Source organism: Genypterus blacodes, unplaced genomic scaffold (assembly GCF_046128005.1).
Source record: "Genypterus blacodes isolate CSIRO-AG114 ecotype Tasmania unplaced genomic scaffold, CSIRO-AGI_Gbla_v1 ptg000015l_1, whole genome shotgun sequence".
Lineage (NCBI taxonomy): Eukaryota > Metazoa > Chordata > Actinopteri > Ophidiiformes > Ophidiidae > Genypterus > Genypterus blacodes.
This window is the reverse complement of record NW_027466829.1, coordinates 5133476-5148434: the sequence shown is the minus strand read 5'-3', so window position 1 is coordinate 5148434 and position 14959 is coordinate 5133476. Positions and strand designations below refer to the sequence as shown.

Below are 14959 nucleotides of genomic sequence, written 5' to 3'. Positions count from 1 at the left end.
TCTGAACTAATGTACCGCGGCGGGTTTGTTCTTTCAAACATTCACACACACTTATGTCATTCTGATATTATTTATTGATTTCTATTTTAAATGATGTTTTTTTTTTTCAACAGATGTGGATACTAAATTCAGCTAGATGATGATGAATAAACATGGATAGGACATCAAACAGATTTACATTAAAAACGAAAATAATAAGTGTCACTTACACACGTGCAATGTAATGCTGATAAAGCAGAGAAAACAAGGGGGGGGGAAGTGTGGGTTTTAAATGTAGCTTATTTAATATGGGAAATGAACTGATAAAGTATGTGACAGGAAATATGAAAGATTATGCAAAACAGGCTTCGAAAATACCTGGAGGGAGTTATGATAATGTGACGACCTCATGAGAATAACCTGTGGAATGAAAATCAAGAGAGACCTGCTCTCCATGAAATACATGTCTATATTTTCCAGACTTTGTTTCACGGCTGTTAATGCTGTTTGAACTGTTGGTGGTCTGACTAATAAAGAATACAGCTGGTTGACAATGTTGTGGCACAAGAAGAGAGAATCTAATCACAGAAAACAGCTGATAATTGACTGAATCGAATGAAAGAAATTACAAGATGTAAACAATATTTCAGCAAACAAGAGGAAGAAGAGGAGGGGCGATATGGCAACAAACTCATCCTCACTCATAGATCAACCATTCAATACATTTATACTGTCGATTAACTCAACGTTTAAAGCAGAGAGGGAGAGTGTGTGTGTGTGTGTGTGTGAGAGAGGTGGCGCTGCAATCACATGCAACATTTCCCTCCATTTTCACACCATCACACTTCCATTTGACAATTTGATCGAATTACATCACAATTAACTCTAAAAATAAACAAAGTCTCTGTGCTGTGGACGGTACCTGTGAACGAGTGTAAACAAGTGTTATACTGCCATCCTGTTGACAATGGATGCAACTACATCATTACTTTTTTTCCTCAAATGGCTCAGAAAAACACAACCCAGCCAACAAACAGTAAACTACACCGAGTAACACATTTACTCAGCGGGTATTAATGAATATCCCAATTTCTGTCAACGTTTTCTTTTAAATAAGTCAAATAAACATTTACATTAGTGGTTGTTTTAGGCAGGGATGTGGTTTAAAGGCAGATTTCCGTACCGATCCTGGTACAAACATGCATTTCTATAAAGAGGAGATGCGTTTTTAAGGTGGTAAGTACGTATTAAGCATAAATTGCATTAATTCACATAGTGATAATATAAAGATGAACACTAAAACTAAACAAAATAAACTGGGCCAATACCAATATTACTGGTATTGATGGTTTTGGTCTTAGTCTGTTGATCTAAAGGCCTTGATCAAGAAACACAAGCAGAATCTGTGCCAATTAGTAATTTGGGAGGAGATTTAAACACGATATGTAATACTTAGGAAGCTTATAGTTAAATATTTCCAGGTAAAAATCTGAATTTTGTCTTTTGAAGCTAGTATGGCGTGGAACATTCCGGAAGACGAGTTAAAAATTCAGCAAAAAAGTCTATTCAGCATTAAGTGATTCAAGTGCATTGGTGTGATGTTAAGTGGCAATGTTGTTGATTCAGGTAAACAATCTTTGAGAAGAAATAGAGAAACTATAACTACAAGCAGCCAAAGCTTCAGAAATGAGGAGAGAAAGATACAATCAATCCTTCAACGAGTATAAAAAGATCACAGCCGTGTTTTGAAAAAATACTGAATTGGACTGGAAAGGAATTCATGTTGGAAATGAGGTTTGAGGGGCGCAAACACACGAGCGTACAGCGAATAAGGCGTTTACAAAAGAAGGCAGGAATACTGATAGAGAGCCTGTTGGGCATCGTTAGGTTTGATCCTCTGGTCCACCTTAAATGTTCATCGTTCCAGCTTTGATGCAGAGACCAAAATCAAACCTGACGGGGAGGGGAGGGGGGATTCATCATCGCTGCTCTGCGGAGAAGATCTCTTTGTTTACATGGCTGGAAAATCCCTCCCCGAGTCAGTTATCTTCCTCGTCATCGCTGAGGAAGGTGCGTCCCTCCTGACTGGTCTCCCTCTCCCTGAGGAAGGTCTGTCTGATGGCCTCCAGCTCCGTCAGCTCCAGGCGCACTTTCTCCAGGTGGAAGGAGCGCCGGTTCTGGATTTGCCTCATGGGGAAAGGATTCATGTCCACAAACGCCACGTACATCAGCTTCCTGGAAAGGGGAAGAGAGGAAGAGTAAATCTAAACGCTGAGCAAACACACAGCAACGCCTAGAACACTGCACTCTGCTACTTTACCTCGAGTCCAGGATGGTCCGAGTGAAGCATCGCAGGTATTTGAAGAGGGCTGTGGAGTCCTGCAACTTCAGGAACTCCTCCTCTTTGTACTTGAAGAGAGCGAGAGCGCAGCGAAATATGATCTGTGGAGAGACATGAAGACGTTATGAGAGCCATGGAGTCCAGCATGAGACCCATGATCCCTGCGTCACGCTTCGTCCATGTTAGAGACACGGAGCCACGTTCACACAGATATTAGTCAGGAGAAGAAGAAAGGAGAAGTATCTTTATTATTGGTGAACCTCAGTTACTAATTTCAGTCTATAGATGATGTAATGCTTCTCTGGTATGCATCTGAGTGGGTGCGTAGCTTTTATAATTGTGCAAAGTGTCCACTAGGGGGCAGCGCCACATTAGGAGAGTGTAGACCTGAACAGAACCCCAGTGAGCGTGCAGACCTGAAAGGAAGTGTGACACGCTATTCAACACCATGAAGTGAAGTTTCGTGACTTTCACTTCGTCTCCTCTCTTTTCCGCTGAACAGCTCAATACGTTGAGATTCGGGGAATTTTCTTCTTCTTCTTCCCCTTCTATTCTGGCAAGGAGTACGGAAGAACCGACATGAAGAAATCCTACAAGTGCTACAAGTGCTCAGTGTTGTTTAGGGGTGGAGACCGTTAAGTGGACATTCATCTTTAGTCCTGAATCTAGGACCTTACACAACAATGGACGTCGTTGTCTTATCTATTAGGTTTCTAAACAATCATCTCAGTGTTCTTGAGTCATTGACTGGTCTACGTCTTCGTCTACGTCTACGTCTACGTCTACGTCTTCGTCTTCGTCTTCTCCTTCTCCTTCTGCAACAAATCACAGTGACGAAACTCCCTGGAATGATGGAGCAAGACTCTTACAAACTCAACCGCAGAAGCCACCAACTTCCCCGTCCTGTCTTTCCTTCACACGTCTGCCCGGGTCTCTCTCACCTTTGGTCCCTCGTACAGGAAAGCGTCCCAGATCTTGAAGAGGATGTCGCTGACCACGCTGTCCACGAATGCCACCAGGAACCAGTTGAAGGTGATGAGGGAGAAGTCCACCTTGTGCTGCTCAAAGTGGGCGTGGAGCCGCGGCAGCTTCTCGCTCATCAGGTCCTTGAAGACGCGCTGGTCCACCTGCGCAGACACACACACACACACACACAGAACACACAGCAAACGTGGTGATTAGTGTCTCACATTCCTGCTGGGCTGAGTCATGATCATCAGGCTCAGTCACATGGACCTGACATCACCGGAGAAACCAGAGGAGCCTGTCAACTGGTTTGAGCTGAGCTGGTTTACCTGTGAGCCCAGCAGAGTCTTGGTGTAATAGTCGCACGGCATGAAGACCTCCACGATGGCGATCAGGCACCAGAAGGCTTCCTCTTGGTCCAGGTAGAGCAAGGCAATGGCTGCCAACCTGAAGAGATGATGCACACATGAAACTCACATCTAAAACATACAAAACACACACCTACACACACACACACACTTTCTGCTCCCGTACCGGTTCAGTCCCTGGCAGTATCCGATGTCTGGGTTCCTCCAGGAGAAAGCCAGCAGGACGTTGCGGAGCTTCTGGATGCCGTCAGCGCTGGGGGAGGAGTAATGCTTGTTGTTGGGCAGCGTCCTCAGCAGGTCCAGCTCGATCTGCTTGGAGGCGGGGTTGGGTTTGTCCCGGGCCACGTTCAGCAAAGTCTCGTAGTAGTCGACTGGTAAGTGGTCGCGGAACTTCCTGACGTGGAAAGTGACGCACCAGTGCCAGACCTGGGAGCGGTGAGCGTGCGGGACGCCGCTGCGGACCAGAGCCTTGAGCTCCGGCGAGCGCACCAGGTCCCGGTTCAAGGTGCCGGACAGGTAGTTCTCCCACTTCACCCCCACCGACACCTCCTGGTCGGTCATGGACAAGGACTTCAGCTCCAAGGCTCTCACCTTGGCGACCAGCTTCTCCTCCTCTTCCTCCTCCTCCGGCACCGTCTTGAAGCCGTACGGGTCGTACTCGCTGTCGTTTCACCACAGGAAAGAGCCAGAACACAAAATTACACATATTAGATTTATTCCAGTCGTTGCTCGTGAGTCAGGTACGTCCTAAATGTCCCTTATTGCTTTTGAACGAGTCCCAGAGGACGTGCCGGGACTTGCAGAGCTTTGAGTGCAGCTCCAGAAATGCAGAACAAAATCCACAGAGACGGACGCACGTGACTGAGCCAGTTCTTCCACTCAGGGGCAAACCGAGCGGCAAATTAATGCACATCTCGTTCTTTACTGGCTAAGACTTAATGTTTAGTCTCAATGAGTCATAAAGAGGGACAGGGGGACACTCCTCACCTTCATTTGTCTGATTTATCTGCACCAAACTACAAAACAAACCAAAAGATGCACAAACTTCATTCCTGTTTCCAGACTGAAGTGAAGTTACAAACTCAGTGGCGTGTACCTGACTGTGCTCGGCTTCAGGTTGGGTTGCTCATGCTGGTCGGCCGTGTCCACCTGCAGCGCGTCCTCCAGTAACCTAGAGATGACGTCTCTGGCTGGGTTTTGCTCCGAGGACGAGCACACGGGCGTCTTCACCTCCTGGAGCAGCACCAGATATTTGCTCTCCACCTGACACAGCTTGGCATCCAGCGCCGTGTACTGCAGGCCATTTAACACACACATGCTGTTATTTATAAAGTGACTGAGGGAGAGCTGAGGTTAACACAGCAACACTTCCCCTAAACCACCGAAATCAGACTTCCTGTTTTCAGTCGGAGTGTACCTTTGCCTCCAGAGCCTTCTCTCTGCTCTCTGTCTGTCTGCGTAACACTGTCAGCTCCAAGATCTCTTTGTTCAGGAATTTGTTCTGGGATTTGTAGCCTTGAAGACTGTCCTGAAAAAGAGAAGAAGAAGAAGAAATGCAACCACAGCAAACACAAAACAAATCAAATCACAGATGGAGAATGTGTTTCTTTCTGTCGTACTTTCAGGATGTCGAGCTCCTGCTGCTCCTTGATGGGCGGCGGTGAAGTTGCGTCGTTTGCAAAGCCGCCTTCCTCCGTGTCCTGCGACAGCTTGATGATGACCTCATCCTTGGCCTGGATGGTCTCCATCAGCATGCCCAGCTGGTCATTGATCTCCCCCACTTTGATCTTCAGGCCCTTGAGCTCCTGCTGCATGCTCTCCTTCTCCAGAGCCAGACGCTCCATGTGGCCGCACATGGCCTGGATCTGTCCGTCTCTGTCCTTGAGCAGACCCTCCACGTGGGAGAGCTCCTCCTGGGTCCGTGCTGGGACCGGGCTCTGGCTCTGGCTCTGGTCTGAGGGTGCTGATGGGTCCGGAGCCGAGGCTGCACACCGAGCTGGGGCCCTCTCACACTGGGAGGTCCTGAGAGTCTGCTGGAGGAGCCTCACCAGCTCCTGGGGACAAAGACGGGCTTTAGTTTGACTTCACAAAGGTGTTTCCATGTTTCCTAACCTCAATACAAATATTCAAACCAAAAGCAAGATTATTTCCTTGTCATCTGGTGTTGTTTTGGCTCATGTGGACTTTGAACTCCAGCAGCATTCTGATGACATTGCATCATGACTTATCGCTCCACAGCTCTCTCAGGTATTAACAGCTGAGAGTTTGGTAAATACTGGAGGGCAAAAGTCCTTTGATTCCCCACAACTCAAGTATATACTCTCAAGATTCTTCTCACATATCTTCACTTGTGTGCACACAATCACACACACACACACACGGTTGCGCCTGCTGTCATTGATGTTTCCTTGTTTTGTTTCCGTTAAAGTCAGAATTCCAGCAAAATAATAGCTTTTAAGGGGCAAAACAGGAAAACAGCTGCTCGTCTTCCTGAGGCTTCCTGAAGCTGAGTTTGTCGTTTCTCACAGGCGATCATTTCCAGCTTGTTTACGGCACAGAAACTTTATCTTTCCACCTCACACAGGCACTGGAATGAGAGCCAACCTGTCACCGTCACAATCACAGCACTATAACAATAACTACAGGGTCTCTCATTACAGTGCATACCTCCACCAAGACCCAACCATGCTCAAATTACTGTCAGTAAATGTTTGGAATCTAACAGGTCGGACCGCAGAGTTTGGTTCCAGCCGACTGATTCACTTGTGAGATGTGGCGCAGTGGCAGAATGAGGCCAGGCTGCTCAACTCTGCAGCCAATTACAGCAAAACAGGGAAGAAAATAAGGAAACAAAGAGGAAACTTTTTTTGCCTGACTCGGTCCAGAGATTCGGCGTGTAAAGTTTTGTGACAACTGACCCAAAATTGTTAAAGTTCGAAGCGTAAAAAAGCCACCAAAACAGCGCCACCATCTGGCCAATTGGTACGAAACTTTCACAGGTTCATCCCTCGATTGTGTCCTTGCTGCCCACAAAGTTTCATAAAAATCTGTTTGTAACTTTTCGTGTAATCCTAACAAACAACACAGAGACAGCAATGCACAGAGGCGAGAACATTACATCACAGATCTTAGTGTTTCTGCTGTTTATGGCCCAAAATGTCACCAGAAACCATCAGACGCTACCTTGTGACTGGCCAGCTCCTCCTTGAGTTTGGCCTGCTCCTGGTGCAGGCGGCTCAGCTCCTCCTGCTGGCTCTGGAGGCGAAGCTGCATCTCCAAGGGCCTGCTGCCGTTCCATTCGCCCGGCGAGACCTCGGCGCTGCGCGGCTCGGCGCTCCGGCCGAACCTCATGTCTCGGAGGAACGGCCTCTTGGTCCTTGCAGTGTTGCGTCCAAAGTCAAACGTAGATCCAATGGAATCTGAGAGAGAAGAGTAGAGGTTTGTTATTTTTACATTTGTTCTTCTAATCTACACAGTATGTTTCTAGTTTATCTTCCCTGGGGGTGGGTTGAGTATGGAGGCAGCAGGGAGTGGACATACTTCTGTGTGTGTCAGCCACGTCTTTGGGCGGATGGTCCACCAGCTCCCACTCCTCCGCACTGCTGCCGGTGTAAAAGACGCTGCGTCTGTTCTCGCCCCCTCGTCCCGGCCGCAGATAAGACATGGAGTTCCTGACGGGGCAGGAATGGGGAGGAAGAGGGTGAAGAAGAGTGAGCGGGGTCACGAGTCAGGAAGGCATCTGCACGGTGCCGTTAATTAAGTGACTGTCGCATTGTAAACGGGAACTACAATTGTAAGACTCACTGTTTGAGAACTAAGAGATTCCTCTGCAGGCCCCTAATGACCATATAAGGTCGTACGAATAAGAGGCACTCTCACCGCTCTCTGCAAATATGGTAAGTTGTGTTTTTCACAACTCTAGAGAATGAAGTCTCACCTTTTCTTTCTGCTGTGGTGAGACTGAGCTTCAGCACAGAAAGCAGCCAACACACAGTCCTTCACACACAGGACTGTTAGAGCTGATTCCACTCCATTTAAAAAGGAGGGACCTTCATAATCTACAGGTATGGACCGACCAGGAAAGATGCAGACTCAGCAAACGCCAATACACACCATGAGACATGTGTGTGTCTTCACATTTGACCTTTGCTTCCATTTGACAGGATGATGTGCAGAGCCAATTCCAAACTACACGTTGCGTTTTTGGGCCTTTCAGCACATTGCATCATTTGAATCAATTTTGTTGTGGGTCATTGGAGCGGAGCTGAACGCCACAGCAACACGCAATCATTTCCTCTGCTGCAAGAAGAGATGTTTTCGTTTCTACATACAGATTCACTGCAGGTGCTTAGAAGGAGAAACTGCGGCAGAGCAGATGTTTGAGTCAAATGTGTTTCCTCTTTAAAATGTAAGAAGTTTGTGGCCTTACCTGAGCTCGGTACCAAAGTTTTTGAGGGAGAAGTTGAGGGGGTTTGTGGACACACTAGAGGGCGCTCTGGACAACTGCGCCCCGCTGTCCATCTCCGTCTCCATGGCAAAGTCGCTGCGGACCTTCTCCATGTTCTCGCACGGCTTTTCAAAGACAAAGGCGTCTGAAATGCAAGCAGAATGACAACACGCTTAGTCATGAAAAGACATTAGTGTCTAAAATATGACACCCAGCTTGGTCAGGATGTGGGATTGTAATGACACAGGGCAGATTCCACAGCAAGAGCACTGCCAAGAGTTACTCAGAGGGCTGTTTACAGTGAGCTGACTGTCTGTGCGACGCTCTAACCATCAGGAAATACAGTGTGTGTCTGTGTGAGCCAAGAACACTAAATATATCTTTTCTCTTAGTATGATTTAAGGCCGAGAAAGTATAAGAAACATCCCACAAAAGGGCCAAACACCAAAATAGTGGCGTCGCAGCGGGAGGGGAAGCTGAGAGTAAATCAAAGACATGAGGAAGAGCTGCTGTAAATATTAATATGAAAAGTAGGAAAAATCCAGTTAACAAAAGGTCAGCAGCTTCTGAGTTTGTTATGGAGCAGCTGTGTGTGTGTGTGTGTGTGACGCTGTGAGGGAAGCGAACGCAGCTTTGAAGTTTTGGTAAAATCCAGTGTAGCACCCTGTAATCCCGATTTTATTACTTTTCTGTTGACTTTGGATCAGAGATGTGTGGATTCTGCTTCTGAGTTAAGTGGTGCTGTTACACACGACGGCTTCCTTTATTCTTCACACCCCTGATAAGGCACCCGGATGTAACAGTCTTAATGTTTGATCGTTTCTAATCTGTGTTTGCATCACATGTGAACATAATCCCTCACACACACACACACACACACACACACACACACACACACACACACACACACACACACACACAGGTGTTTACTTTCAGTGGTGCGTCAATTTAATAAAATAGCGCAGATAAAACTGAAGTGAATGTGGGCATAGGATGTGTGTGTGTGTGTGTGTCTACCGTTGTCTTTAGCGACCAGGCCGGTGTGAGGGTACGGCAGGGTCGGGGAGCTCCAGCTGTCCCTCTGGCCGGAGCCTCGCCTGCTGCTGTACTCCCAACGCTTCTGCTGCAACTGCTGGAGCCAGAAATGCATCACCTGCCTGTTGGGGGCCTGAGAACACAAACACAAACACACACACAAGAGAGAGAGAGAAGTTAGACTAAATGAGGATAATGAAGAAGTGATAGAAGTGACATTTTTCAATTATCCCCCGAATGCTTTCTGAATGATTTCTCTGGGTGCACTTTCTGCCCAACATTCCCTCAGCTCCTTCATGTTTCAGGCCAAACAGTCACATTAAACACTCTCAGAGGCGGCAGGCCAACATATTTGTATCCGAGTGAACGTCTAACCTCATGCAGAGTGGCAACGATCCATCAGGAACCATTTCCTAGGCCTACAGACTGGTTAAGCGAGCCAAATTACTCCAGAATGAACTTTAAGCACAATGGTAATAATGCTATTATTGTGTCCCGTCATGTGAACGAGCACAGGACTTGGTTTCAGTCTCGCTTCCAGCCTTGGGCCGTGCAGGCTGTTACACATTAACCGCTCACACCATCTGTTTACACTGAAGGCAATGGAACCTGAAGGCGGCGGTGGGGAATTATTATTATTATTATTTTTGGGATCAACCACCTGTCAATGACCGTGAACGCATCACAATCACGTGACAGTGGAGGGGACATCACTTTAGCAGATGTCACGAGCTCAGATGTTCACTTAGTCATCCTGAAACGATGTAAACAAACAGCCCCGATCGCGTCCCGGCAGGAATCCTCCAGTGAGGAATAAACACAAAGTTTCTAAATAAACGCATGAGCAGCAGAGGGTGTGTCTGCGTTCATGCAAGAGAAGAAAGGAAGTGACAAATGACACCCCGACAGTGATCCACGGTCCTGCCGGGATTCCGTACCTTAAGGAGGAACTCCTTCCCGGCGGTGCGGATCTCAAACTGGCCCTCTTCTCCCTCGACGTCGTAGCTGAAACTCGAATCCCCGATCTCGATCTGTCCGAGTGGCAGCGCATCTTGGGGCGTCTTGAAGTAGTACAAGTAACACTTCCTCGGGTCGTACACGAACCACCTCGGCTTGTACCCCCTCAGGGGCCCTTTGCCGGACAGTTTGTTCAAGTACCCGCATAACTTGGAGGCCTGATCCTTCGCCACCTCGATCTCAGCCACGTCCAGAGACTTGGAGGCCAATAACCGCTGCGCCGTGCAGGAGTTCGCCTCGCTGCCATCCTCCTCTTCGTGCATCTTTCCTATAAATTTCTTCTTCGTGCAGCGGAGCGGATGCGCGCTCCTGCTTCCACCCGCATGACTCCCTGCCTCCTTGGCCCGGGGCATTATGGGAGATGTAGTTTGACATGCGTGACACGAGTGAGAGCGTGTATGTGAGGGAGATGCGCCGCTAGACAGCACTGTTTAGCAATGAGCAACCCGAGACGCCACTCTAGCTGAAGGCCTCCCCATACTACTTTTAATAATGATAACAATAATAATAATAATAATAATAAAAATGATAATAATTACAATAATGATGATGATAATAATATTAATAATAATAATAATAATAATAATAATAATAATAATAATAATAATAAATGCCAATGTCTACATGGATTGTCCCCATTACATAAAATAAGTGTGTGGAATAAATACTAAAATAATATTCTGCATTGTACAAAAGTTGCTGCTACTACTTTGTGTGCTTCATCCTCGCTCTTTAAAGCTTATAACTGGACGTCTTTATACTCCCCCAGAGGAATAACAACTCACAAAGACATTTCAAACTCAAAGCCTGTGAGGTGATGTTGAAATTTCAGGTCATGTTACCAATACTGAGTCATACATGACGTGTGACATCGCTTACTTTTGGAAACAGACTTATTGAGCTTATTGAGCTTATTGTCAGGTTGAATATGTCCAGATATGATTCTTTTGTAAATTTTTTTGGCAATGACAACCGATCACATTTTATTTCCCCAGATATCAATAAAGTAAAATCAAAATAGAAATCTCAAGTTTGTTTGTATGACATGTTCTGAGATCAGTCTTATCGTGCTAAGTAGGAAACTGACTCTGTTGTGCCGTTTCTTCTCCCCCAGAACTAAACCCCAGTGGAGTCGGGTCACGCTGAGTCACATGGGGGGAAACCTTCTCATGACACCCAAAACATGGCTGGGAAATATCTGCTCTAACGGTTTATTGATGCCCTGTACAATCTAGGGAAATCTATTTGATCTTCCCCCCCCTGTCACACACTCGCTCCAGCCTCAGCGGCCAAAATTACTGTAAATACAGATGGAGGGCAATCCAAAAGATTCAATGACGCAACCTATTTCCCAAACCTACGTATTCATACTGTCTGTGAGGGAAACTGTTGCACTTGTGCACACCAACCACAAAGTCTGTGCTGCTTACTTTCCATTTCTCTTCAGGAAACTCTTTGTATAGAACCGCCTTGCTGTGTCTTTCATGCAGATAAGCTGTATGAACTCTGAGCCGTTACAGACGACCAGTGCTTTCCATGCTGGTGGAAAAATGTATGTAATTCTAAATGTCATGTGTCTATATCTCATGTGTAGAGCCTGACTCCTTCAGAACCCCTTCACTTGAAGGTGAGAGAGAGTGCAGCAGATAAGACAAACACTTACAGGTTTACTGAGATGACACCAGGCTCAAACCACACACTGCCAGTCTCACAGAGAGGTTTGTGCTCTACACCTCAGCACCGGATCCTTCTACACATCAACTGGGAAACTAAGCTCATCTACAATGTTCTTTTTCTTTTTGCAGGGATTTTGCAGGGTTTTAGACAACTGAAGACCAGATCTGAGAAGAACGGCAGCGTTTCAGCACCAAATCCAAAGAATCAGAGGCATCCAAAGGCAGCCTGGACGCCCAGGAGCTGTTTGAAAATTCGCCTAAAGGTAAGATCTGTTCAGTCTTTAGAATACAAATGGCTGACTTACCCTGCAGTTAGTAGATCTTTCAGCAGGACTGGCAGTAAACTGTAACAATGACAACATTGAGCAGGGTTCAGGAAAGAATGCAAATGAGATTGTTAAAGTATGACGTCACTACATTGGAATAAAACCCCTTGTCCCATCCGTTTGTGTTCAGGACCGGACAAGGATGGAGCAAAGGGAGCCGCAGGAGGACTCTGTGCCCGAGAGCAGCGAGGGGAGCGAGGGGAGGCTCAGGGAGCTGACATCAAGATGGTTCATTCAAACTCAAGTGCCACACATCGTCCGCAATGGCATTTTCCCTGTGTGGTTCCTGGGCTTCATCAGCAGAAGGTAAGGACTTAAATACCTGAAGATACAGTATAGAATGGTTCTTATTTGATGTACCACTCTGAGACTCTGTTCTTCTGAGACAGTTACAGTTACGTCATCTGTATTGTAAAATGATGGGAAAGGCAAAGTAGCTAAATGGATTTTAGTTTCCAGTTTTAAGTGCAGTGAATTTCATAAAAAGTCTTTTAGAAATATCTGTCTCCCTCTCTTTATGTTTGTGTTAAATCGACCTTTGGGACTCTGTTCTGTTTAAAAACATCCGGAGTTCATTTCGGTGTTTTTTTAATCTGCAGGGACGCTGAGGAAATCCTCCGAGAGAAGGAGCTGGGCTGTTTCCTGATCCGTCTCAGTGATAAGTCCATCGGTTACATACTTTCATACAGGTGAGGACTGAACACAGAACATGCTGCTGTACTCTACACTGTTCCAGAGAATATAACTTCAGTGTTAGACTTAAGACCAAACCAGGCCTCAACAAACTTATTTTGTCTTACAGAGGAAGTGATCGTTGCCGGCACTTTGTGATCAACCAAAGCCCATCGGGGGAGTTTGTGGTGTGTGGGGACACTGAAGGACACGGCACACTCTCTGATCTAATAGAATACTTCAAGATAAACCCCTTTGAGCCTTTTGGAGAGCATCTGACATATTCCTGTTTTGAGGTGAGACAAAACTCCTCGAGTCCCTTTGCTTAAGTTCTGACAGGAGGAACATCTCACGTCTAACTGGAGCTTTGTTTATGCAGGAGCTGAATGAAGAGTTATATGATACCATCCGGCTTACACCTAAAGAAAAGCACGAGGTCAGAGATGGAGCTGTGCAAAAGCAACAGAGCAACACGAGCTCAGAGCGGCTGCCTGCACGGCCGCCAAGGAGCAGCAGGACCCCAGAGGCAAGAGGAGAATCTGACACACTGACGTTTAAGGCTTATTTCATTTCCCAAAGTTTGCTTTAATAAACTGTTTTCTATCATATAACAGGTGATTCCTCCCTTGCCTCGGAGGGGGAAGCCCGCTGAGAGTGGCCCCCTGAACGACCAGGACGTTTTGTATGCTCGTCTACAGAAACCTTTGTCTAAAGCCAAACACGACTGTCAGGACCGAGCAGAGAGATCAGCCGCCGCTCAGACCGGTCATAGGGAGAACATCAGCAGGCGTCATCCTGAATCAGGCTCAGACTTGGTGTATTCTGAACTCAGCCTGCTGGACTTTAAGAGCAGGTCTATGCCTCTGCTGGACAACAGCTCAGATGAAAAGCAGTCTTACCAGCTGAGTGCGTCTTGCCCCACGCCGCCAAAACTGTCCCCCAAACCCATCAGACAAACCGCCAGCTCTGCAGCGTCGCCACACAGCAGGCCCAGAAGCATTCACAGCCTGGACCACCTGTGTAACAGCCAAGTCTATCACCTGGCTGGCAGTCCTGGTGGCTCACAAGTTGCCCCTGCGGCGAACTTCCCTCCTGATGACACATACGAGCTGATTCCAGGCCACAAGGGACCAGACAGGCCAGAACCCACCGGCGACACCTACGAGCCTCTGGAGGACTTCAGACCCAAGCACATCCTCTCTAGCTGGGGGATAAAGGTGAGAGATGCTTCCAACTTCAGCTAAATAACACTCAGCTCCTTTCACGCTGCCTCATCTCACTTACTGACAAACTTATCTCCTTCCTACAGACTGAAAAATGGAAAAGGCTGTTCCCTGAAGTCAAGAGGAAGTGATGATGAAGAAAAAGTTTACCGTTTATAATCTGACACTACTGCTGCCTAATACACACTGTCTGACTTTATATATACCCCATGGCCACTTTATTTGGTACGATCCAAACTGCAGTATTGCAGTACGACGGCCTTCAGTATGTTTGACATGTAAATATGAAAATAAAGTTTTTCTTTGCCATTTGTTGGTCTATGTGCTAACCATTTATAACAACAAATGTAATCATATTTATGGAGCAAATAGATGAAAAGTCCCGCCCTTGCTTCATTTGAATGAAAAGTTATTTGCATGAGGACACTAAGCGTTCTAATCTGGGTCATAGATGTTTACAAGCCTTTTTTAGTCTACTGGAACGAAATCTACACGCAGGACTCTTTCGTGACATGCAAATCATGCAAAACGTGTTCTGTTAATACATCTATATGCAAAACGTTGGACATGGAAAACTGCGTAATAGTTCCATGCTTCTATCCCTTGATCTCTCATTGTTTATAGATGCATGCGTACACATTGGAGTTAAAGTTTAAAGGGAAAAAGAAGCAAATGTGTGTTGCAAGTGAGATGTCACAAATCTGTGATGATGTAACTCTGGGTCGTGCGTCTATAAATAACTGATATCACACAAATGACATCTCAGAAAGTTGAGTTTAAGAACATTAGATAAAGAACGATCTCTTTATCTGCTGCCAAGTTAATTCTAAAATTACCACAATGGCTTTGTTTTGTCATTCTAAGGTCACCGCCTTTAAGGTCACCGCCTTAAATCAGGTTCAATGAGAA

General features: G+C 46.3%; 2 protein-coding genes across 2 annotated transcripts; one reads left to right on the top strand and one right to left on the bottom strand.

Annotated features, from left to right (window-relative positions):
* Window positions 1-689: 689 nt before the first annotated feature.
* Window positions 690-10527, bottom strand: tbc1d2b (TBC1 domain family, member 2B). Its single transcript, XM_076170467.1, has 13 exons — window positions 10075-10527; window positions 9119-9269; window positions 8084-8246; window positions 7195-7325; window positions 6838-7073; window positions 5274-5708; window positions 5072-5182; window positions 4751-4947; window positions 3821-4315; window positions 3616-3733; window positions 3262-3447; window positions 2300-2421; window positions 690-2214 (listed from the first exon to the last, which is right to left on the bottom strand). Exons 1-13 carry the CDS (start codon window positions 10504-10506, stop codon window positions 2019-2021), a joined length of 2973 nt encoding a protein of 990 aa, XP_076026582.1. The 5' UTR covers window positions 10507-10527; the 3' UTR covers window positions 690-2018.
* Window positions 10528-11623: 1096 nt separating this feature from the next.
* LOC142989396 (uncharacterized) lies at window positions 11624-14318 on the top strand. Its single transcript, XM_076138903.1, has 8 exons — window positions 11624-11871; window positions 11959-12092; window positions 12286-12461; window positions 12755-12844; window positions 12958-13123; window positions 13207-13353; window positions 13442-14044; window positions 14137-14318. Exons 1-8 carry the CDS (start codon window positions 11829-11831, stop codon window positions 14179-14181), a joined length of 1404 nt encoding a protein of 467 aa, XP_075995018.1. The 5' UTR covers window positions 11624-11828; the 3' UTR covers window positions 14182-14318.
* The last annotated feature ends 641 nt before the right edge of the window (window positions 14319-14959 follow it).